The 23,832-nt window shown below is 39.2% G+C and overlaps 1 protein-coding gene across 1 annotated transcript; it reads right to left on the reverse strand.

Annotated features, from left to right (window-relative positions):
• Nucleotides 1-13,066: 13,066 nt before the first annotated feature.
• aasdhppt (aminoadipate-semialdehyde dehydrogenase-phosphopantetheinyl transferase) lies at nt 13,067-23,248 on the reverse strand. The gene is made up of 7 exons (XM_079353617.1): nt 22,837-23,248; nt 22,607-22,720; nt 21,951-22,080; nt 21,069-21,190; nt 20,118-20,279; nt 14,503-14,571; nt 13,067-13,594 (listed from the first exon to the last, which is right to left on the reverse strand). The coding sequence occupies exons 1-7, from the start codon at nt 22,978-22,980 to the stop codon at nt 13,430-13,432; spliced, it is 906 nt and encodes a 301-aa protein (XP_079209743.1). The 5' UTR covers nt 22,981-23,248; the 3' UTR covers nt 13,067-13,429.
• Between the last annotated feature and the right edge of the window lie 584 nt (nt 23,249-23,832).

A 23,832-nucleotide genomic window follows, 5' to 3' on the forward strand; every position in this document is an offset into this window, starting at 1 on the left:
TCCTCCTAATGGATGTGTATTACTCCACAGTTCCTATTCTATAGTAGTTCACAGGAGAATAGTAGCTTCAGTGACTTTAACTGATATTTGATACTAATGTTTGTAAAAATCCTACAGCATACCATTTCACTGGCAATTCTCTTTTGGAGGCACTGTTCCATGTCAGCGTTTTTGTATTTGGATGGCGTGTAATAAAGATGGAGAGCTGACCCTGGACATGACATGTACCTGTTAAGAGCCTGTGTTTGGAAACGTGTATGTAGAAGAGGATGATGACAGCTGTTGGTTTCTGACTGACATTAAGGGCACATCTTCTGTCTTATATTATGTAAATAAAAAACACCAAGTATATTTAATAAGGAAACAAGACTGTGGCTGTTACTGTGCAAACATGTATTTACACGTGTATACCACTGACAAGTGTGTGTATGGATTTGAATGTGTGATGGTAAAGAATATAAATATTATAGATATATAGATCCTGAAATGGATTCAGTGACAATAGTCTGTTTTGTTACTCTGTGCATATTTGTATTCCAATTGTAACTGGATATGCTGTTAGTAAATAAGTATCCAGTTAAATAAGGCCAAATCATCAACCAATCTCCACTCTCAAAACATGTAGCATATCATTTGACCAATGAGTAGAGTAAGAGTAAACATGATGGTCAAGCTAATCGTGGCAAGCTGTTAGCTAGTCATGATGTGTGCCACAATTTCACGTTTTGGCCTCCTCTTCTTGGAGTAGAGGCAGATGTTTATTTTTGTACAAGCTTTCTTACCAGACGTGACAGCTATTGTTCCATTCCATGTGACAATTCACATATTGAGCATCTGCAGCGGCCACTCTGAGGTCATGGAACAGTTTACCTGTCCACATAAGAACTGCTCAAGTTGCTTGACACATACAAATATTGGGACATACAAATACAACCACTCGACAAAATACAAGTAACATGGCAGGTCAACCAAAATCAGACAGCACAACCAAATGTGGACAAAGCAAACACTAACATGCTGCAGGTTGCAAAGATCTGATATATTTGCAGGGGAAATGAAATCGTGTTGATTAGTTAATGCAAGGATGGGGCCTGTTCCTTTGCTGGTTTGTTTTTGAAGCTGGCTTTACAATAGTTAAAAATGAAATGCTGATGATCAGCCAACAAGGACGTTTATTTTGCAGCATCTCTTGTATCGTATAAGAAGCATAGAAAGTAAGTTGTCATTTTTTTAATACATTAAGCTTATTGATTTGACTGTCGAATCATATTCCAAGTGTAAAAAAACAGTCACTTTGTAACTTTGTGTTACAAAATGTCTTCGTTCAGGTTTTATACATGATAGAGGTTAAAAAGAAACAAAGCAAATCCATAATCCTTTGTATAGTGGTCACATATTGTACACAGTTACAGAAGGTTGTTGGCTTATTGTGTGACCAGCTGGACCAAAGAGGTCCAGCGGAAAGACATAACAAACCGCCCCCAAGTTCTCTAATAAAGACTACACACAAAGAGATCAGAGAGCATCTCCTCTACAGATGTCTCCATAAATAATGGCTGCATGATTCAATGTGATGCAGAGTGATCTGACACCCACACACCTACACACACACACACACACACACACACACACACACACACACACACACACACACACACACACACACACACACACACACACACATACACACACACACACACCTCACAATAACTCAGCACTGCTTCATTTGGCTAATATGACAGTCACACAGTATAAATTACATGACCTCTATTCACTCATTCATGCCATCAGTGTATCAGTGTGTGTTCTTGTGTGTGTGTGTGTGTGTGTGTGTGTGTGTGTGTGTGTGCAATGTTATGCCGCAGCCAACACTCACCAGTCTGTGAAGCGATGATAGTCCATGTGAAATATTCAGACCTCCCAGAGCCAATTAGTGTAATGGGGACTTATTTGCATATACAAAGGGTCTAAGGGGGAAAGAGAAAGGAGGGAATGATGGATGGAGGACTAGAGGGTAACAGGAATTACATGAGAGACAATAAATCTGATGTAAACGAACAACATTAGTGAAATTGTTATGTAGTTTTGGCTTCTGTTTGAATTTCTTCAAAGAGGTGCACAAGAAGGACCAATATAACAGGTGGCGAAAGAGAATGGGCCCAAAATGGAGACGTGTAGGACCCCACATATAAGTAGGGCCAAAGTTATAGAATATATGCTGATATGTAACTTCTGTCGGTGAGGTAGGATTGCAACTATTTGGGGCCAGTCGGAAAGGAGCGTCCTGTAATACACGTATCAAAGGCAGCAGCCTGGTCCAACAGCACCAGAAAAATTCTGTTTCACTGGAAAAAAAAATCATACAGCTGGAAAGGAGCTGAGTCTTTTTTCTGCAGTTCATCAGAAAGTTATAGAAAATCTTTGTTTGTTTTTTTCTTGTTCCTGTTTGCTTTTGGAAGGTTGTTTGAGGTGTCTGAAGTTGTTTGAGTTATCCGTGATTGGTTGAGTTGCCTGTATGTGTTTGAGTAATCTGTATTTGATTGTTGTTGCTCTTTGGTTGATAAATCTGTATTCAGTTGACTTGGTTGAGATATCTGTACTGTACTTAGTTGAGCTCTCCATATTTGGTTTTGTATGCATGGGGTTGTGTTGTCTATATTTGGGTCGTTGGTTATGTTTCTCACATTATTTTCGTCTTATCTGGTTATGTTTTCTGTATTTAGACGTGTTGTTTGCGTGTGTTTTAAGAGAGGAGTTTCATTTCATGTTCAGTCATGATATTTGAATTTGGTTATGTTGTCTGTATTTTGTTGGGTTATCTGGTTGTGTTGTTTATTTGTTTGCCTAATCTTTATATTGGGATGTCTGTATTTCGCTGTGTTTCTGTTTCATTATGTTTCATTTAGTTACATATTTTTAATATAGCATGTGTTTTCCCTTTTTTTTTGCATTATTTATATTAATATGTGCTCCTTTTAATCAGTGTGCTCTCAAGACCTCAGTGATTATTAAAACGACAAGCCCCTGTTTGTCATTGTAGTTATATATGCATAAAATTCACAGAAATAGGACAGAGGACCGTTCACATGACCTTGGTACAGTAAATGTCCTTGCCTCTGCTAAATTACATAAAACTAATATGAATGCTAACTTCAGAGACAAAATAATTGTAGGATAGAAGATATACAAGTCTTCATAAACCTTGATCAGACTTATTTATGTCTGTGGGCTGTAAACATGTAGATGAAGATATATAAAGGAAGGACTGACCTTCGTCTTCCTTGTTTTCCGTGTAAGGTAATAAACTGTCACACTTGGATTAATGGGGCGTGTCAAGTTACGTCCTGTGCACTGCCCTGCAAACCTCAACATGTGAGTGATTGTTAGTGTTTTTATCTGTGTATGTCTATAGCTTAGTGGAGGGTGTTATCCTTATTGATAATGACTTGATTTCCCTTTTTCATTTTTTTTCCTATTCCTCCTTGCTGTCAACATTTATTTCATGTCTTTCTTTCGCCCTTTCTAATCAGCGTGCACATACATCTCTGCCGTCTTTTGGTAAATTTAAATCATATTTATTCAGACAGTGGCTCATTTATTGAAACTAAAATCCCTTTTTAAAACTTGTCTTTCATCAAGGTTGCCATGCAAAACATATTTTTCATGATTAATGTTATTGACTATACAAGGACTGGTCTTTTATGTCACATTATTTACATTTGTCTAATACTTGTGGCAAACTGAAAGTTAGAAATCATACCAAACGTCAAATTGAACCTGGGGAATTAATGTCTAAAAGGATGCACATTTAGACAGTTAGATGATTGGTTTCTGGAATGATGCAGTCTTAACTCATTAAGTAATGGGTTTAAATATTTACAAGGTTGTAAACACTTTTGAGCCAAGTAATAGCATGCTGATGCAAAATGTATAAATATGACAATATCTATAAAACATCATAAACAACTGTTCCAAACAGGGAAAAAGAAACAAGTAAAATATTATGGGAGACAACTTGAAACCTCACGCAACTTTAGTCAAAACAAGCAATAATCCACATTTCCTGCCTCGCTCTGATATTTCCCACCAGGGTCACTAGAGTGGAAAGAGACGAGCAGGATTGGAGGATTAGTGTTGATCCATGCAAATTAAAAGATCATGGAGGCAACCTCACAAGGCCGTGTGAGTAGGATGCTCTTTGGGTGAATCTGCATGTGTTTGTGTGTACAAGTGTAAGTGATTTCATAACCACCCCCCATCATTTACATCTTCTTACACAAGTGTCTTTTTACTGTCTTTAATCGATGTGATTCAGCAGCTATGAGATGAATGAACATTGTCTGTGGTCAGCTATATGCCAAATCCTCGTGAGTCTCAAACAGAGTATTATCTACAGGATTATTTACAAAAAAAACACCATTATGGAAGGATTCTTTTCAAAATAATGAAGATATCAGAAAGATATTTATCCCTCTTTGAGAATTAAGTGAATAAAGTAAAGTTATAACAACTTTTAGCAACTATTGAATATCCGACAAACAACAGAGGAGAGAGAGAGAATAAAATATTTTAAAGAGCATTTTCTGAAACATTGGGTGAATTGAGACTTTCATTCTGTCTCCGGTCTTCATGCAAGGCCGACTGGCTTTACAGCCAGTGTTTCTTTATTATATTAAAGTAGGATTTTAAAACAGCTGATAGCCAGTTGGAGTTCTGATATGTTATTTTTGTACAGAACAGACATAAGATGTTACACAAAGTCCTTCGAAGTCAATCAATGGATGTTCAAAATAACTAGCAGGAGGCAGACACACAGCTGATGAAACAAACTGCATGTGACTTTGGGTTTGTGTTCTGTTGGTGTGATTTAAGGATACGCTCTCAGGATCCTCCTACTTCCTGGAAAATCATGTAACTTCATTACCATGCTGTCATTACAGACTCATTTGGACCAATCTGATTGCTCTGTAATCTAATCATTTCACATAAATAATGAGAGAAATCTATAATTACTGCAAATATCCAGCCAATTGGAAAAAGGACGCAGCACCTGCTTCTTCTCTTTATTGTTACTATTTTCTTGGTTATTTGCAAGACATAGATGATCCTCACCTCCTTGTTAAACTGGTTAAAGTTATAATGAAGAGTAAAAGAATATATGCAAGTATACTGTACTGATGTCAGCAAGAGTATATGTGACCATTTTGACATGTGGCCTGTTTTACCTCCTAATAAATGTCTGGCTCTGTAAAGTGAGAGCTACAGACTGACGGTCATCTTGACCCAGTATGTCTCCACACGCAGTTAGGTTTTGTAGTGAGCAGCGGGTTGTTTAACTTGCCATTAATCAAGGTGGCTCAGAAAGTCAGTATTTGCGTTCTCTCTCTTGGGAGAACACAAACACTCTAGTCTATGATTATCTAATGTGGGAAAGGGTTTATTTTTTTTTAGAATGATACTTGGGGCTTTTTTTTCTTTTACAGCAGACAGGAGCTTCTGAGGCGATCACATCTCATTTAAGTGAGCGTAAAGTGAAGTAAAGTAGACAAATGGGACTAGACAAAGGGAGGAGGAAGGCCAAGAATGAGTCCAACAAAACAGGAAGGAATACAGAGAGGTAAAAGCACGAGAAAAACAAACACAAATCTTATGCACAATAAAATCAAATTTCTAATACACCTCTTTATTAGTTTGGATCGTTAACTTGGAAACAAACAGTTTGAATGAAATAAAAACTCTCTATTATCTCTATTGCTCATATAAACATAACCTTTAGAAAAAGCATCCTGATCTGTCAACTTTTTATTTCAGTAAATCATGTAAATGTAAAAATACCTCTTTAAAAGGCCCACATGATCCTTTTGTAATTTACTTTTGGGCTTTTTCACAAAAGAAAGGAGCCACAGTTCTGACTTCTTGAGCCCAGGCCACCTGAGGCTTTTTACGTCTGTACGCAACCTTTCTGCAAGGTCATCTGCGCTTTTAAATAATCCTTTTTCCACTACTGCTCAGAAAATATTATGTCCATGGACAGTATTAAAGTGAGAAGTTTAAGCAAGCTTTAGTAGCCTTGTTGCAGTGTAAAAAAAGAAAAGAAAAAGCAAAGAGCCAAAATGACACATTAGAATTCAAACCCTCTGCCAACAATACTGATATAACTTATTACTCAGGCAGCACTGTATTATCAGATAGCCCTGGCTTGTCCTTTTCTGTGTCATGAATTGTTTGATGGCATTCTAAATTTAAACATTAGAAAAATAACACACAGGTTCATAAATCATGAGAAGATTTAATTAAGAACTGTGGATTGGAATGTTTCTTCTGCGCCATATTTCCTCCAGCACCCCATGTCTATTTTCTCACAAAAGCACATATAAAAACTTCAATAAATACATACTGTGTGTAAGATGTTAACATCTTTCATGCTTGTGCACACATGAACACGTACAGAGCATTTCCCTAGCCTCTTTCACGTTTGACCTTGAAGAACTCATCTGCTATTAGTACTGTCTTCCTCAGCTGCAAAAACAACTCTGTGTGTGTGTGTGTGTGTGTGTTTGTGTGTGTGTGTGTGTGTGTGGATGTCTGTTTATGTTCGAGAAAGAGTGTGTACAGTGTGCTTGTACGTGCATTTATCCACATAGAGAATCCAATTGGAATGTTTGGATGTTTTTTTTACATTTTGTGATTGGAACAAGGAGATAAAGGTTTGTTGTGTGTGTGTGTGTGTGTGTGTGTGTGTGTGTGTGTGTGTGTGTGTGTGTGTGTGTGTGTGTGTGTAGGTGTGTGTGTGTGTGTGTGTGTGGTGTGCGTGCGTGTTGGCTTGTAAAAGCCACTACGTAATGTGGCCGCTGACAGTGTGATAAATAGCCATCTTAATTTTCCAGTTTTATTAAATACTGTACAAAACACATTCACATTTCTAATGCACTGACTAAATGTGTGGTGAAACAGACCACTTACATTGCAATCTGAAGGATAATTTGTTTCTTGAACTCCTCTTTTTTATTATAGAGATAACGTATTAGGACACTGGAATTCAGTTTGTGTGCAGCCAATGTACTTGGAAAATTATTTATAGTCCAGTTAAGGACGCAAAGCACAGCCCTTTTACTCACAAACCTCCCTTGTTGAAAAATGAAGCAAACCCTGGAGTTAAAAACGCGGCAGTTTCATTGGTTTCCACTTACATGCAATAAACTAGTTTTACAACAGAAATTATAATTTTTAAGGACTGTACGAGGGGTCATTTTTTAAAAATCCCTCTTTAAAACTCATGTCTCTTTGCTTACCTCTGGCTTAAATGGAAATAAGTTGGAGTCAGCATTTTGCTACCCAACGGCCCTGTTTTATGCGGAACATGATTATTCTAAAAAGTACTTCAATACAATGATTGCTGAGGACAAGCAATCACAGCCACAACCCCCTTAACTACAAAACCATTAAAAAGAATAGAGAAAGCCTTTCCTAAGACAGAATGGATAAATAAAGATAAATTCTCCACATATTTTTTAACACCCTAAACACCTTGACCTCTTTGATGCACAGCATGTGTCTCTGTCAAAAGCTGCAATCTTTATTTTGTAGCAGGTTTGCTTAAACTGCTGGAGGTCACATTCTAGTATTGTTTGGTTAAAAAAACCCAACGTATTATAATGTTATAATATTTCACAGTGACAGATTGCTGTTTGGATGAGGATAATCCATCACACACTCAGATTTTAAGATTAAACAGCTGGTGAATGATGTTTTATTCTAATGAAGATTCGACTGGTTGATACAACAAAGAAAGGTCATTTAGAGTAAGTAAATCTATATTAGGACTGAAAAAACGACATGAGAAAAAAATACATGTGCTAAGTCTTCTGTGTGTGCGTCTGTGTGTGTGTGTGTGTGTTTGATGTCCATGCCCTTTGTCTCCTACCCTACAGTGAGGTTTATTTTGGGGTGATGCATGATGGCTAGCTCCCACAGGATCTTCACTCTGTCAAAACAATTCTCTTTGCATGTGTGTGTGTGTGTGTGTGTGTGTGTGTGTGTGTGTGTGTGTGTGTGTGTGTGTGTCTGAGTGTGTGTGCATGCAGGTGTGGATGTTGCTGGTTTGTGTAACAGCTTATAGTGAATGGCCATGGATAAGGATGGATTACTTAGTGTATGTGTGTACAGACTGAAAAGTATTTCATAAGCACAGCTGTTGCACTTGCTGTCTAGTTATTTCAGAAAAATTCCTGAAGTGCATTAAAGTGATTTAAACTTCCAGCAATGATACTGTGCTGTATTCCAAAGCAAAGTACAATCACAAAGGCAATTCACGACTTGGTCTGATAGATTACCATTACAAACAAATCCTCAGTTTGTAACAGCACATACAGTTCACATTATTCTCTATTAAGGTTCATTCAAGTCAAATTGTCTGTGTTGCAAATAATGTTGAGCCAACCTGACTCTGCAGCTACACCAGTCCAGCATCCGTTTGTAGACATTTTTCCACACAGTTTTCATTTTTAGGTCCATATAGTCCAGATAGTTTAGATCCCAAAGGCTCCTTATGATATAACTATGCTGAAATATCTTACAAAAGCCTTACTGTGAAGTGTTCGATCGTCAACAGAACAGCAGAGTGAAAAAGATTTTAACACACAGCAAGTAAAGGAAAAATTACATTTCTTTTTTCTCAAAAGAGTACAAGAGAAATTATTACTGGACTCAAATCAATTGGTTGGTGAAATAGAGGACTCATATTTCCTTAACTTTATTGCCTAATGTGTTCAAGTCTTTAAGCAGTTATTTCATTTATTTAATGCAGGTTTAAAGGGAATTTTAAGGCCATACATTTTGGGACTTCCAGCCAGGAAATCCCCCCCCCCCCCCCCCCCCCCCCCCCCCCCCCCCCCCAAAAAAAAAACACATTTAGTTTGGCCACTGACGTGTTCTTCCAATATTTGGTCACTTGAACAGTGTGCATCTCGTTTCTAGAATCAGGTTTTACTGATTACAGGGGGACATATGCAGTGTCATGAAGCACAATTGAATTTTAATCCATTTTGCTGTATTATTATATTATTTAACCGTTGACTTCCTGTTCATTATATTATCTGGATGTGACACCGCAGAAGAAGATGCTATGTTAAAAGACCTCTTTACTTCCTCTGCTTATTAAGGCCTCTCCTCATGTGTTTTGTAACCTGATGTTTTTGTCTTTTGCTGTCCTCTGCTCAGTTCCGGCTGCTTCCCTGCTCACACCGGGGATCTAAAAGAAACTCTCCTGTTGCCCTCGCCCACCTTTTTTTCCCCTTCATGACCTTATGACTGAATCTAGAGTTCTGCCTGCAGCTCAAGATGGCATTAGTGCAGATGGCTGTTAACACACATACATAAACGCACACACACGCACGCACGCACGCACGCATGCATGCATGCACACACGCACGCACACACACACACACACACACACACACACACACACACACACACACACACACACACACACACACACACACACACACACACACACACACACACACAGACACACACATACACACACATACACACACACACTGGTTTGTATTAACACAGCTGGATGGATGTAGGTGTCCCAGTTTCATATGGAAAATAGGACAGCGACAGCAGTTATGATTAAGTTGTATGAATGTGTGTATTTGTGTCTTTAGGCCACTTCTTCTACATGTGTAACAGAAGGGAAAGCACATGGTGGCTTTACAGAGAAACTTTTGGATGTCAAGTTTATAGAAAAAGTAAAATATTCAACATTCAGTCATTTGTATGTTAGTATGTTGTCACGACTCAAAAGAGCTGATATCTACTCATGTAATGGGTAAGGTTAAAGGAAGCATTTCTGAAAGATATTTTAATTTGAATGCACAATGCAAAGCTATTTTGCAGTAGCTTGCACCACCATTCAGTCTGTTATCAGGAGAGGATAAACTTGTATTTTATTCTTTAAGTGTAGCTTTGTACACAAGTAGGAGACTTCTAATATCCTGTAATGCATTGTCAATAGACTACACACACACATGCACACACATTATGGCAGCAGCCATGGTCTCTTGTTCATTATTGGTGAATGGACAGCACTTTTAGCCTTTGTTTGATTTTAGCCTTTGTTTTGTAGAACATTAGGCAGAATAGGAAATCAGGGTCAGGGACTGAGTGGGGAATAACATACAGGACAGGAGCCAGGTCAGATTCTAACCCTTGGCACTCGCATGGAGGACTATAGCCTCCATACGTGGGGCGCAACCTAACCTCAAGAACATCAGCACTCCATCACTCTATATTTTACCCCTGCTTTGTTTGCACTGTGCAGCCCAACCCAATGCGTGATTATCAAGTTACGCCACATTTGACACAATCAAAGTAGTACACACTTGAAATACACAACCACAGATACACAGACAAATCAACTGACACAGTCAACAAATGTGATACACAAACAATCAGCGACATGTCTGCACTTTCTGACTTGTTCTGATTACAGAAGCATCCATCGTGACTCTTGGCTGCATGCTAAAGGTTTATATGAAGCCTGTGCAGTGTAGCACAGGGTTTGTCTGGCACTTGAGGCAAAAGCAATCCAGTCTTGTCATCAGATGCAGTGACACCGTTTCATATTTAAACAAACACTAACCTCAAAGCCTGAACAGATAAAGGAGCGCCTCACTCAGGGTAACTTCAGCTGACTTCAGGCTGCCGGCAGCATCAAAGTAACTTTTCATTCCCTTAAAAGTATCACTGAATCGAGTATCCATGAGGGAAAAAAACCCTTTGAATTTGTTATTCTAAACCAAGCCGCCAGACATAAACAAAGTCGGCTCTTGACAGCACAATAAATCATCTCTGCTTAAAACTTCAAAAAACTGTAATATTACTCTGAGGACCTCGTCTCTTATACATTTAACTACCCTTTCCTGATCATGTAGAAATTTAACATGACTGTGAGACGTATATCACTTGCTTCTGAAGTAATCATATACCTTAAAAAAAAACAACAACAAAACAGTCAAAGTGTCTATGCAATGATGGCAGTAATAGTTGTTTGGCCCTCTAGTGGACAGTTGGATAAGACGATTAATGGAAGGCTAAGGGAAATTTCGACAAGAGGAACATGGATTTAAATTTATCCTGAGATAAGTAGCTCACCAGATATAAGTTGGTTGGTCAAACTAATAATTTTGGACCCATGCCACACCTGGATATCGTTCTGGTTACGCCCCTGTAACGAACCCATGTTGCTAGCATGGCTTAAGGGTTAGAATTGATAACTTTTCAGCTAACGAGAACATTTCACCAGTCAGACATAATATGCTATCGTGGATAATTTCATCTGATAAATAACACTGTGTAAAATACAAAGAGAGATTCATTCAAGTGCCGTAATGGTTATGGACTAACAAAGGTGTTTCTCTTAAAAACACTGTTTTAAAAGCCAGGTGTTTTAAAATAATGATGTGCTAGAGATGGTGCAAATATCAGATTTTCTCATCAAGAAGAAGAAACTTTGCTCTCAGCTTCAACAACAAGCTGCAAAGGGTCTTATCACTTCTTGGTCCGACTGCGTAAATTCTGTCTGATGCCAGAAGCACTTTTGTGTCCATACGACATCAAAAAAGAAAAAAAAAATCCATTACCATGGTCTCCTCTTAGACACGCCAGTAAACCTGAGGAGACTAAAAATGGCCTCCCTCAGAGGAGAGCCTGTGTGACTCCAATCTGACCCCTTTCCCCCTCCTTCACCGCCGCAGAGAACACAAGATTTAAGACGGTGAGGAGGCAAACTAATTCTCTCCAGCTGGAGGCAACGTGTGAGTGTTTTCAAGCCCTATTTCTTTTACTCACAGCACACAGAAACGCACTCGCAAAAACATGCACTTTAAGGACTGCACTATTTATCTGCCATGCTGTCTACTGTGTCTCACAGACAAACACAAACCAAGGACCTCAATGAACTTCTTAACACCACGGTTGCCATTTCATACATAATTCCCTCTTAAAAAACTTGGGTTGCAAAAGTACACTTTAAGGCAAGAAAAAAGAGAAAAGGTAATCGAAAAAATGCCACAACTGCTGGAAGAAATCAAGAGAGCAATATCTGACATGAGCAGCGGATGTTCAGATGTCAAATAACAGGTCTATGTCACACACAGCCCTCGTGGGGGTCAAGAGGCAGAGTCGTATGTGTGAGGGGCATGCAGTTCACACAATATTTGTTTGTCAGAAACATAATTATCTATAACTTCCTGACCCTGCACTTTGATCTCTGACAGACAAAGAAACAGAGAGGGACGCACGCGAGCAGAACGGAGGATATTAGTAGCCATGCAAATAAAAGAATAGCAATAGAATAAATATGACTCACAATACAACAAAGATAATAATAATAGTTGCTGTTATACAACACCAATTCTGTGAAAGGTACAAGTTAAAAACACATTATTTGAACTGGGATGCATACAGATAAAGAAAGAGGTGAGTATTGAGATGTAAACTATGAAGCAATATCTCAGATTTCATTTCAAGATTTTATTTTGACCACAAACTAACACAAGGATTTGACTACCACTATTGTTCTTTTATAGATGCTGTACATACATTAATGACAGTTAACCTTCAACCTGCTCTAGTAGAAAGAGTGAAAGAAAGAAAAAGTGAAAGAAAGAAAGAAAGAAAAAGAAAACTTGTGCAAGAGGATCAGAGACAAGGAAGAAGAGGAAGTGAGAAAGACACAACTCGACGACTTCACACACGCAGGCACGCACACAATCATAAATACAAGACGGCAATAATGTTCGGTTTTTTAATAAGTTTCTAAAAAGTAAGTTCTTGTGGAGTTCATCTATGTAACAATATGACGAAAGTGACTTTTTCCACTAGTGGTCCACTGTAAAGCCTCATGTGGTTAAAACCAATGAAATATCTAAAACAAATGCTAATAGTGTTCCATTGACTTTACAAAGGAGAAGAATATTCAATAAGAATATATTTATTTTAAACCCAGCTCGTTGCACGTGCATGTGGGAAAAAAAAATGATGGGACACAGCACACAGGTAAATGAAACACTGATCGTTTATTGGTGGTCTTACGCTGAACTCACAGAAACAGCTGGGGAAAAAAAAAGCCTTTACGAGAAAAAAACAAACAAGGAGCTCAGAGCATACAAAGCATTATATTGTTAAAATTAAATTGTATCCTTTTCAAATCACTGGTCAACAAGAAATGTTTGGATGTACAGCACGGTATTTGAGGGCTGCTTCTTATGAAGTATTTCTCACATTCTTATGATACAGGAGAAGGTGTCAGGTGCTGTATGGATTCTGAAGTCCTCCGAGACAAACCTGTGATTTCTGATGCAGCTCTCCATTTCAGTCTATGTCTTTCTTCTCTGGGAAGAGTGTGTAGGTATAGCAGGTGTCAGTGTGAGACAGGAGGTTGTTGTTTCTGTCTCTGTGGCGCTTCGGGTTTCATCTGGAAGCTGTCCCAGTAGGCGGGGTCTTCCTCTGTCAGAGGGGAGGCGGAAGCAATGAGGTCACTGAATGACAGCAGTGTGAACGTGGTGGGAAGGGATCGACGAAGAGGCTGAGGAGAAGACAGAATAAAGATGTTAAGTCTGACAACGATTATCCTGACACTCAGATATTGTAAAGTCTCAACTAAAATTGATACAGTGATGTCTGACCCAATATAACTTAAGACACCTCTGATATAAAATCATTAAAGATAGGGGGGTTTGTATACAGCTCTTCAACATCTGCATGATTTTCAGAGCACAGATGGAGATAAATAACATTTTAGGCAGTGAGGATGAGCAGGGCAGAACACCCAGCATGATCTTCACCAAAACAAATAGAATAGTTAACTTTTTTTTAAAATCTTGCAACGTATTCATCATGTCTCCATTTCAGTTGGAAAGTCAGTCTTTCCATCTCCTGAATCTCTGTAACAATTTCAACAAATTTACCTGGGGGGGGGGGGGGGGGGGGGGAATCAGCGTATATCCATTTATGAGTTGATTGTGGGTTTTTTTTTCTGCTGCTACTGTAAATATTTACAGGAGGTTTCTGGCATTTCCTGTTATTCCCTCCAGCAGATCACACAGAAAAAGAAATGAAGAAGTCCAAGAGAGCAACAAGAATCCGAAACACGGCTGTGATGTGCGATAGATTTCTTACGTAATATCTCCTATTTGCATGTTTTGTAGTCGCAAGATATTTTTTTCAGTTTAGTTCTGGATGCATACAAAAATCAAGAGGTAGAAAAGGGTTTTATGACAAGAAGAAATACATCATCAAAATCTGTTTTTTTTTTTTCTGCCCTTCATTTTTTTTTTTTAAAACACTACTTACGCAGGCCTTGGAAAAGTTAGCAATCTTATGGCAGCAGAATAAACGTCTAAAAATGATCTGCAACTTCCATTTTGATCACACGTCATAGGAAGAATTCAACAAATGTAAGACGTTCAACATGCAAACGTTATGGCTCCTTACTGCAGAGGCTGCTTCACCTGCTGGTCCCAGTGCTACTGCCACATGATGGTCAGCATCCAGTAAGCTCTCCTGCAGGAGAAGATACACATGGAAACATGCACGCGTCAAAATACAGCTTTCATCTCACACCGAGCAACAAATGTCATGTTACACTCATTTGAATTGATATATCATTACATAAACATATTTTTTTTTAAATCAGCTGCATGCATCCATGTGATAAATGGATGTGTGTATCTTGTATCTAGCTGTTGAAGGTTAAGACCGATAACCAGCTGTATTTACATGTCACACAGTGCTTTCCAAGCTGACACACGAAACATCAAGTTTCAATACCTTCACTGAAATCAGTCAATGTTGAACGCTTAAAGATACAAATCCATTCTACTGCACACAGGATTAATACAGGTTGCCAAAACAACCTTGCTTTTGCGTTTTTAGTCTTGCAGGTTACTTTGGGCCTTCTTTCTTTTCTATTATCTGATATTTTTGCGTGCTATATTCATATTTTAAAACACAGAGTTTGAAGCCCGTTGCACCCACTGTCAGTTTATCCTGTTGAGGCGATGGGACGATTTATTTTTGGGCTTTTTGTGCCTTTATGGTAGAGACAGGACATTGGATAGAGTTTAAACTGAGGGAGAGAGAGATGGGGAAGGACGTGAGAAAGGAGCCACAGGTCGGATTCGAACCCAGGCTGCCTGCTTAGAGGACTCCAGGTTACACACTTGGTTTGGAAAATGTGTTCACTCAGACTTTTTGTCTTAAATATGAGTAACAATTGTCATTGTTAGCATGCTGACACACATGTACCCAGTCCACATTGGGTGTGTGTGTGTGTGTGTGTGTGTGTGTCTGTGTGTGTGTGTGTGTGTGTGCGTGTGTAGGAAAGAGCTTGGCAGAGAATGAGCTCACACAGAAACAAGTTCAATAAAAAAAACAATACAAGAAGGGACATATTGTTTTGAAATGTATAAACCCATTTAAAAAAAAGAAGACTGGACTGGCTATGTTTAATTGTGTATGAATGCATGTGCTTCGGTGCCTGTGTCTAGAGGCTGCGGCGATGACATCATCAGAGGTCAGCAAGAAGTGATAGCGACCCTCTGATTTAGCAAATCAACACACACTGATCCAGAGGACATGCGGTCAACAGCCCCGTCGCTCCTCTCATCACTCTGTGAACACTCAGAGGTCTGAGCGTGTCTGTCTATACAAGAGACACATCCAAAAAAAATCGATTTTATTTGAGCTCGTTTGACCTCTCCAGCTCTCTCCAGTCTGTCACTGATTACAAATAATGATGAGTGTCCCTGTTCCTAAAGGTGGACTGGGAGATCTCTGGCTTCACCAAGGTGTGTTCAGACAATGTTTATGGATGTGTGGTCTAATATGCTCTTTTTTTTGTTGTTGTTTTGTTCTGTTAGGCTTTTACAATGTTTAAGTTGAAGAATCCCATTTTCCTAATTATTGCAGAGCATATTTGGCTGTCTGCCTTACACATAATCTGTTATCAGCTCTCTATCTAGTAATCAAAATGTTTGCGTTGTCCTGACTCTTGCTGTATTTTTCAGATTGTTTCTTGTGGTTATAACATGGCTGTGTTAATCACTTGATTCCGATTGGCCAATTGAGCATAGGCACAGTCTGCTATCCCTCGATAGTACATTGTTAACAAGACGAATAAAACGGTTACTATGAAATCAAGCGGTTGCCGTGGACATTGCTAATATGCAAGGCTTGCAGTTAATACGATTTGATTAGATAGAAGGGGGGGGGACAAAGACAGGACAGGAAACATAAAAACATAAAAACACAAAAAAAAAGCTAATTAAATGTTGAGTAATAATAACTCCAAAGTTAAGAGTTACTATGGACCCAGCTTCAGCTCCAGATTAAGATGGACTATTTATTAGCGGAAGGCTTTTATTACTTTTGAATCAATAAAATCATTCCCAGATCACTCTTTTTAGTAGAAATAATGGTTGGGCTCATGCTCTGGGTTCGATTGTTCTTTAAGCCCCCCCCCCCACTAAACATGATCTCTTATCTTTTTCAAACATACTATGCATACAAAACGTCTATCTATTCCTCCATTTGATGGACACTTACATCCATCAGTACGATGGTACTTACATCTAATGCACCGTTTGTTTCAACCCGACCATTTTTCACACGAGCAAAACTATTGGAACACGAGACTGACAGCTGTTTCCTGTCAACCAGAGGTTGCCTTTAAGGTTGATTGTTCAAACATTAAATAGTCCTGCATGAGTAGTCCTGAATAGTACTGAATTTTGTGTTAAAGAGGATAAACCAGCACGAAGATCGGAGAGCTGTCTATTGGAGAAAAGCAAGCCATTTTGAAGCTGAGAAAAAAATGGAAAATTAATCAGAGCCATTGGACAAACATTGGGCATAGCAAGCACAACAATTTGGAATGTCCTGGAGAAGAAACTACTATTGTACCGAGCAACAGATGTCGAACAGGTCGGTCCAGGAAAACAACAGTCGTTGATAACAGAAATATTGCGAGAGCATCAGTAGGTCACATCACCAACAACCTCCAAAGTGCAGTGGTGAAGGTATCAGAATCCACTGTTCGAAAAAGACTCGGCCACATGATGTAAACCACTCATCAGCAGTAAGAATCGGGAGGCCAGATTGAGATTTGCAAAGAAGAGCTGCAAAAGTTCTGGAACAGAATCTTACGGACTGATGAGACCAAGATTCATCTCAGCATACGAGCTTATCTGTGAAGCACGGTGGAGGTAATGTCATAGCTTGGGCGTGCATGGCTGCTTCTGGAACAGGCACATTAATATTTATTGATGATGTAACTGATGATGGTAGCAGCAGAATGAATTCCGAAGTGTACATAAACATTTTGGCTGCCGATTTATGGATACATGCATCCAAACTAATCAGGAGGAATTTTATCATGCAGCAGGACAATGACCCAAAGCACACTGCTAACAAAACAAAGGACTTTAACAAGGGGAACAAAGTGGAAGGTTTTAGACTGGCCAAGTCAATCACCTGACCTTAACCCAATAGAGCATGCATTTCACTTCCTGAAGAGGAGACTGAAGGGAGAAACCCCCCCGAAACATGAACTAAAAGAAGCTGCGGTGAAAGCCAGGAATCGCATCACAAATGAAGAATGCAACAGTTTGGTGTCATGTCGATGGGTTGCAGGCTTATGGCAGTAATTACAAGCGAGGGTTATGCAAACAAATATAAAATGTTATTTACTTTAACATTATGTTCCTTTATTTTTGCTCACCTAAAAATGCAGTGGTGCAATACAAACAGTGATATATCCTAAGTTCTTAAACGCATTCAGATGTAAATACCAGGAGATAACAGCCGACACTCTGAACTCTTGTCTCATACTCATCTTTTGATCTTAAACCCAAATCTCTTCAGTGAACAACAAAAACAAGGGATTTTGCCTTGCTGTTCCAATACTTTTGGAGGGGACTGTATGCATTCATTTAGTAACATGAATCATGTTTACTGAGTTACATCAAATCTGTTGCAGTGAATTTGATATCCAAGAGGACATTATTGGAGTCCATATTTGCACCAAGGCTACAAGAAAAAAACTTTGTTTGTGCTGAAAATCTTCGTTATGTATCATTTTTATTCCTTTCTTTTATCCTACAAATGCATTGCCATCTGCCTGCGATCGATATGGGAACGCTTTTATTGTCAAGTGTGAAAACACGGACACTAAAAGAGCATTAAAGCTTCACCACCCCAAGAGGCTTAGAGCGAGAGTGAGCGAGAGAGAGAGAGAGAGAAGATACAACATCAGGCTTTTTGACGCAGTGGTAACCTTTTAGCAGTCACTTGTTAATCTCTCTGCCACTGGACATGGTGGAAAAAGTGAGGGGAGAAGTGGCATACAGAGGACAAACATGGAGGTGGGGGGGATGAGCAGGCTGTCGAAGAGAGCAGATACAAAAAAAAATGACGGAAAAAGGTGAAGATAGAGAAGAAAGAGGATACGAGAACCTATCGGGGGGGGGGGGGGGGGTGAAAGTAAGGAGGTAAGACAACAAGAGCATGAGGAGCAGAGAAAATGGAAAATAGAAATGGAGACGAGTGACACCAACAGATGAGTGTTCTGCTCTGGCGCTTCTCTTATCTCTTGTGGTGGTGTTTGGAGGGTTTGAGGGCCACTTCATAGCTCCCCTATTGCAATCTTCTGTGTGTATTTCTCCGTAAGACCACCTGGGATTCACTTTGAACATGCATTCAAGGGGGCCCCGCCACTGGGGAATGGAGAATGGACGACCCCTGTTGAATCCTTTGTACCTCTTCTTTAAGCTCATTGATTTCTTAAAGGACTTGTCAAAATGCTTCTCAACATCTTCCTTTCTTTACAAAAAAAAAAAAAAGGTACAGCAACAAAATCGGGTTTGCAAGAATCAGGGCAGGGACCAGCTTTGAATACTCAGGAGGATAAAGCCTGGTAATTGGTGACCAGTGATCCGTTAGAAGACAGGTTTAGTTGGCTCCAGATGTCCTCCGTTTTTAAGTCTGTGCATTACGGTAATTTGAACGAAGATATGTTTGCTTGTTGTATTCTCCCATATTTCAGTTATTGCATTGAGGTACAGGACACCATGTTTATTGCCAATACTTTACCTCTGTACGTGTTAGAGAAAAGAGCATTAAGACTCTACACCGGGTTGAAGGTTAGAGAACATACTAACAGTGTGTTCAATAGCTCACGTGTTGAAATTTAAAGAGGCAGCTGATTTAAAAACATTATCAGTCATGTTTAAAGTCGGAAATAGATCATCACCTGACAAAGATGCAAATTTCATTTTAAAAGTCCATTTGCATGTATCACATGAAGAAAAAAAAAGTATTTCAATAAATAGAGGGAAACTGTGGAATTCTTGACACTGACTTGAAATGCTGCTTAAATATTATTCAACTAAAATAAATGTATAAAGAAAAGGTTATGGGCAATTCTGAATATATAAAACAGATCTAACTCTAAGATGATTGTATTTGATTTATTCAATGTGTCGAGTTACTTTAAATATGAATCGTGGCAGAAAACGTCAACAACAATTAGCCATCCGATTCTGTATCAACATTAAATTGTGATTAAAAAAAGAAGCAGGTATCATAAGTTTTCCTTATTCCTACTCCTGTTTGTTCATGCACAGTGTAGAAGTATTCACAGAAAATATTGTAAGATGCGTCCTATGTTGGGCTCCAATTACATCCAAAAGGAAATATGGCATTAGGCAGGATAAAACGGTGAGAAGAGTTCAAATGCAAACATCAGTGAACGTCACATAAAATCAAGCTGTTTGTTGTGATCACACGTCAACAAACGTAGACTGCATTCAGAGCAACGAATCCTTCTGTAAGAATCAACTGCTGACACAAAAACCTTCTGGAATATTTTTGGAATGTTTTCCCGCCCATTTCAGTCGAACAACAGACTAAATACTGTTGTTCATCGTAATGGTTTTTATCCTTATTTGTCCTCAATTTCAAAAGAAATGTAACAAATGCTGATTAAATCAATCTTTCAGGTCGTTTAATTGTCCTTCTCAATGTAAGCATCCGCCTTCAAACTGACTCACTTCAAAAATCCAGTCGTCTTCCTCATTTTCATCTAGATGCATCTTAGTCTGGTGCAGAGCATGGCCCGGTGTGAGTGGCTCAGAGGTCAGGTGAAACTCAACCCGCTGCAGGTTAAAACCAAGGCCTGTGCCGATGGCTTTGATGAAGCTCTCCTTGAGGGCCTTGGTGGAAAAGAAGGGACACCCAGTCATTTCATGAAATCATCACATAATAATAATACTCATAATAATAATCAATGGCACTTTGAAGCAAAATAGGGACTTTTGTGTGTCTCACAAAGCGGAGAAGGAAGGTCTGTGTCTTTCATGTGTGTGTTTCAGCTTAGTAGCAAAGTAACTTAAAACCACAACAGATGGGAATCCATGCACACATGTATAACAGTGTGCATACAAAAGAGATACTTTGTGCTTGTGTGTGTTTGGCCCAAAACCCCTCTCGACAACCAATGAGCCACAATAACAGTATTACTAGGCTAATTGCCATGGCAACCATGAAACTCTGACATTAGTCAACAGTGTGATGATGATATCAGAGCTGCTTGACGTCTCTGTGCCACCCTCTCAATCTCACGACATCTTTACTTAGCACCGCCGATTCTGCTGATGTCCATCTGTGTGTGTGTGTTTGTCTTTTCTGTGTGTTTTGGCAAGGGAGAAAATATAACAGCCAAACAAAAAATGACAAATGCCAAGAAAAATAAAGACTATTGTGTATGTGTGAAGAATAAAAACTAGGACAGAGAAGAACAGAATGTGAGATATATAAAAAGAACACAACATGTATTAATGTGTGCATTTTGTGTGTGTATGTGGCTCAAAGGCCATCATCAATGTTATTTTTCTCCCTACATTTACTCCACATATGTGTGCAAAAAAAAGAGAGGAAAAAGCACTGCTTGTGGGGCTAAGAAATGCAATGTGACCATAGGGTAGTATGGTTGCCATGGTTACCCAGTGGCGGTAGAACGTGGCGAGCTGCTGCTGCTCTGAGCTGGCTGATTGGATGACGCTCCACTCGTATGCTGTGAACTGACGAGTCATGATGCGGAAAAACTCCGGCACAGAGCTGCTACCTGGAGGGGGGGGGGGGGGGGGGGGGGGGGGGGACAACGTGGCAGAGGAGGGAGAGGAGAGGAGAGTTGTAAGGGCCAAGGAAGAACGATTAGAGAGAAGATATCAGAAGTAAAAGAGGGGAGGAAGTAGAGGGAAAAGCAGAGTATGATTTAAGATGGATGGAGGCAGATTTCAGGTAAAGCTAGCGAAAGATTATCCAAAGAACATTGAATGCACCCATGACACACGTAAACACACGTACACACTCAAAACTAAACGTCTGCAAACCAAGACAGCATTGGCCTTGACTTTTTACATACACAGGGCAACAGTGAACCCTTGTGGTGAAGTTTGATATTTAAAGAAGAAACAAACAAAAAAAGTTTATTTTATTGTGGGGACTGGTGATTATTTAGGCAGATGTGGCTGTAAATAATTATTCTAAGTTTAAGATGGTTAAGATGGACAGCTGAGATAGAAGTTTTGTTTTTTTTTGTAAATAAGATTTTGCCATGATCCAAAAAGCAACATCTGTAGACATTTATGTTTGTTTGACGTGTTTGGGTCTTGAATATTTGAATGTCCCCTGCTACATCAACAATGATAATATATATGTATATATATATGTATATATATATATATATATATATATATATATATATATATATAAAGACATAGGAAGGACCTGCAACTAAACATCAATGTGTCCTAAAGTCAGGCCATTTTTGAAGTTGAAGTAAATATGTGCAGATATGGATTTGTCAAAACCTCAATTATCACCTGGCATGGCAGTCTTCATGATATCCACTCCCACCTGCATCCCCTGCTCTGCAGCGAGCACTGCATAGTCTCCTTGATGTGATAGGTTGAAACTCCATGCAAGCTGTTCAGGGCCTGAATCAGAACTGACCTAGATGGACACACAACGAGACAGCCATCATCAAATAAATATTATAAATCATATGACAACAAAAATTATTTTAAAACTATTTTAAAAAATGTGTACTTTATATTAGGCTACATTGAAGTTTTAAACTTGAGGTCACAGTTTGACCTGTACCACTGTAACTGGTTCATACTGTATATCCACATGTGTTATGGCCTTATGTATTTGTCTTATCAATGTGTTCAAACCCAATAAACTTGCAGCGCCATCCAACTTTATAAAAAAAATTACACTTGTTGTAAAATGTTAAAAACTTACTTTACCACACAATTTAAAATAGCTTCACTCAGTGGAAACATTTGATTAACAACTGGCATGAGATGAAACAAGACATGATGAATACGGTCAATGTGTAAAAAGCTTTAAAAGAGACAGGTATGTTAAAAGGGACAGTGGGACTGAAAAAACCCCAGAAAAAATAGATACAGAAAAAACAGAAAAGACAGCGCCAAACAATAATAATTTTGTTTGCTGGAACCAGTTTAGTCACCTTCAGTGGGGCTGCCAGGTAAGGTTTCCCTCTAGGTGATCTCTCTAGTCTGATCTCTGACCAGGGGATCCCCATCCTCTCACACACAAATCTCCTGAGCAGCAACCTGCCGGCCTGGTAGGGCATCAGAGAGACAGTCTGTGAGTGTATTACACATGTTTATTTGAGGCTTTCTGGCCCTTCCCCGTGAACAAAGCAACAAAAGCTGAAGTTGTTTCAGCCAGGCTCACCATAGATGATTTGGCATCCTTGGCAAACACAAACATCCCGATCCTGTCCTTCTCCTCGCGCTGAATGCAGCGAGCAGCGAGCAGCCAATCAGATCTGCTCGGTGTCCACGATTTACAGCGGAAAGCCCACCGAACAGAGCCCATCTCCTCCCCTATACCTGTTCACCTGGACCACCCCAGAACGGCAGAAGTTTGCTATGTTGTTAATATTAGCATTTTGAATTTGGCTGACACACAAAAAAAACACTTTTGGAAAGGTTCAATCTCTGACAATCACTAAGCCCATTGTTCATAAACATGGGTGATGAAAATACAACACAAAACGCTGCCACGGTGTTTACGTTTTAGATTTGACAGCAGCCGTGCACATGCCCGGAACAGTTTGGCGAGATTTAATGTCGTCATAAGTGGGCGCGGTGGATGATTGACCAATAGCAGCGATCGAAACTGTGAGCAACCAACGACACCTTCTAATACCCTCTGGAGTATCGTAAATACCCACACACTACCTTGAGAAACCAATTAATTCATATTTTTATATGATTAAGTTCACAAGAGTTTTTTTTAGAAATCATTTACGTGAACAGTGCAGCTGTAAAGATTGTGTTACTCAACCCTTCCTCTCTTAAACCAACGTGTCTTAAACTGGCCACATCATATGCAAACAATTACCTGTCTCCATTCTGCACCGATTTGGAAGATACATGTTCAGCGTTGCTTCAGAAGGCGAAAAACTTTTTTCATAGTTTGCTCTGATGTTTAATGCAATTTCTTTTATCATACTGGCGCCTGTCAGTCCGTGCAATATACAGCTTGAAGACGTAGTGTTTACGATTTCCGAGTCGACAGTGAATGTATCACTGAAATTATACCTCTAGGATGTTGTTTTCATTGCAGAACATCTGTGTGTAAGGTGAGATATCTTCATCATATTTTAGATTATGTTTAAATGCAGGCGGTGATGGTCACATTGGAAGCCAATCAGACTTCATTACA

The sequence above is a fragment of the Symphodus melops genome (genome assembly GCF_947650265.1).
Source record: "Symphodus melops genome assembly, chromosome: 10".
In the NCBI taxonomy this organism is placed as follows: domain Eukaryota; kingdom Metazoa; phylum Chordata; class Actinopteri; order Labriformes; family Labridae; genus Symphodus; species Symphodus melops.

Excerpts from the sequence above, each read along its gene's own strand:
- aasdhppt (XM_079353617.1), bottom strand. The coding sequence starts at position 22,980 with ATGGGCTCTGTTCGGTGGGCTTTCCGCTGTAAATCGTGGACACCGAGC. Across the intron at positions 22,721-22,836 it reads AGGATGCCAAATCATCTATG|GCCGGCAGGTTGCTGCTCAG; the intron begins GTGAGCCTGGCT and ends ATGCCCTACCAG. Across the intron at positions 14,572-20,117 it reads AAGACGACTGGATTTTTGAA|GAGAGCTTACTGGATGCTGA; the intron begins GTGAGTCAGTTT and ends CTTCTCCTGCAG.